Source organism: Bison bison, unplaced genomic scaffold (assembly GCF_000754665.1).
Source record: "Bison bison bison isolate TAMUID 2011002044 unplaced genomic scaffold, Bison_UMD1.0 scf7180017862852, whole genome shotgun sequence".
In the NCBI taxonomy this organism is placed as follows: domain Eukaryota; kingdom Metazoa; phylum Chordata; class Mammalia; order Artiodactyla; family Bovidae; genus Bison; species Bison bison.
Window position 1 is genome coordinate 5,266 of NW_011493424.1, and position 1,471 is coordinate 6,736.

At 65.1% G+C, this 1,471-nt stretch overlaps 1 protein-coding gene across 1 annotated transcript; it reads left to right on the plus strand.

Moving 5' to 3' along the window:
* Positions 1-201: 201 nt before the first annotated feature.
* On the plus strand, positions 202-1,466 carry LOC104983485 (C-terminal-binding protein 1-like). Its single transcript, XM_010832918.1, has 2 exons — positions 202-741; positions 1,283-1,466. The coding sequence occupies exons 1-2, from the start codon at positions 611-613 to the stop codon at positions 1,464-1,466; spliced, it is 315 nt and encodes a 104-aa protein (XP_010831220.1). The 5' UTR covers positions 202-610.
* Positions 1,467-1,471: the final 5 nt, after the last annotated feature.

Below are 1,471 nucleotides of genomic sequence, written 5' to 3' on the forward strand. Positions count from 1 at the left end.
CGTGTACACACACATGCACACATGGTTGGGCTTCCCTTGAGGCTCAGCTGGTAAAGAATCCGCCCGCAATCCGGGAGACCTGGTCCCCGGGTTGGAAAGATCCCCTGGAGAAGGGAAAGGCCACCCACTCCAGTATTCTGGTCTGGAGAATTCCGTGGACTGGATAGTCCATGGGGTCACAAAGAGTCAGACACGACGGAGCGACTTTCACACACGTATGCAGACACGTGCATATGTGGTTACATATACTTCTGTGTGTGCACGTGTGCATGGGAGTGCCTGCACATTCTTGTGTGCACACGTGGAGCCGTGACTGTTGTCTGTCCCACGCCCCCAGCCCTGTGGAGGGTGAGGCCGGACACCGTTCCCACGTGCTGGGCTAGCCTCCGGGGGTCGGGGGTTGGTCAGACTGTGCCATCCGTGAGAACCAAGTGAGACCTGGACAGACAGGAGCCTGCCAGGGAAGAGCCCTGCGCCCACGGACGGCTGCCTGAGCCCATCAGCGGGGTGAAACTGGGGTCACAGGGAGTGCCCCATCTCAGAGCAGGGGCAGCCTCCTTCACAGAACCAGGGAAGGGGCGTCTTCAGGCCCATCGTCTGTCCTTCTCAGATGAGACAAGGGGCTTTCCTGGTGAACACGGCCCGGGGAGGCCTGGTGGACGAGAAGGCTCTGGCCCAGGCCCTGAAGGAGGGGCGGATCCGTGGCGCAGCCCTGGACGTGCACGAGTCAGAGCCCTTCAGGTGCCTCCCGCTGCTCCCGGGGCCCCCAGCGTGGGCGGGCAGCTCATGTGCTGCACTAGCCTGGGGCTGGCCTGGTGGGGGGTGGGGCCATGCCCGCACCCGGTCTCCCGGCCTTGCCTTTGGGCAGCCTGAGCTTGGCCTAGGGTAGACCTTCTTCCAGGGCCAAGCCAGGTCTCAGCGGGAGGGGAGCTCAGCTCTGCGGGCCAGGACAGCCCTGGGTCCTGCACCTGGGGGAGGGGGAGAGCTGAGACCAGGGCCCCCTGTCAAGTGTCCGAGGCCGCTGGCCCCCAGGTGGCTGTGTGTAGACGCCCCGGCCGAGAGGCTGTCGGGCAGCAGGGCCCGGGGGGTCCTCACCCCTGGAGCCTGCAGGGGTGTTCAGGGGCCCCAGGTCTGAGAGCTCAAATCACCTGCAGGGGGCTGGGCGTGTCCCCAGTTGAGACCCTCCCCACTGTGGTTAGGGAGGGGCTGGGCAGATCTGACATGTGGGGGTGGGCTCCAGCCAGAGTCAGGCTCTCATCTTTAGCCTCTGACCTCTCTGCAGCTTTAGCCAGGGCCCCTTGAAGGACGCGCCCAACCTGATCTGCACCCCGCATGCGGCCTGGTACAGCGAGCAGGCCTCCATCGAGATGCGTGAGGAGGCAGCCAGGGAGATCCGGAGAGCCATCACAGGTAGGCAGGGTCGGGGGTTGGGGGCATGGGCGTGGGGGAGCCCAGGCTCTTGCTAGGGCCG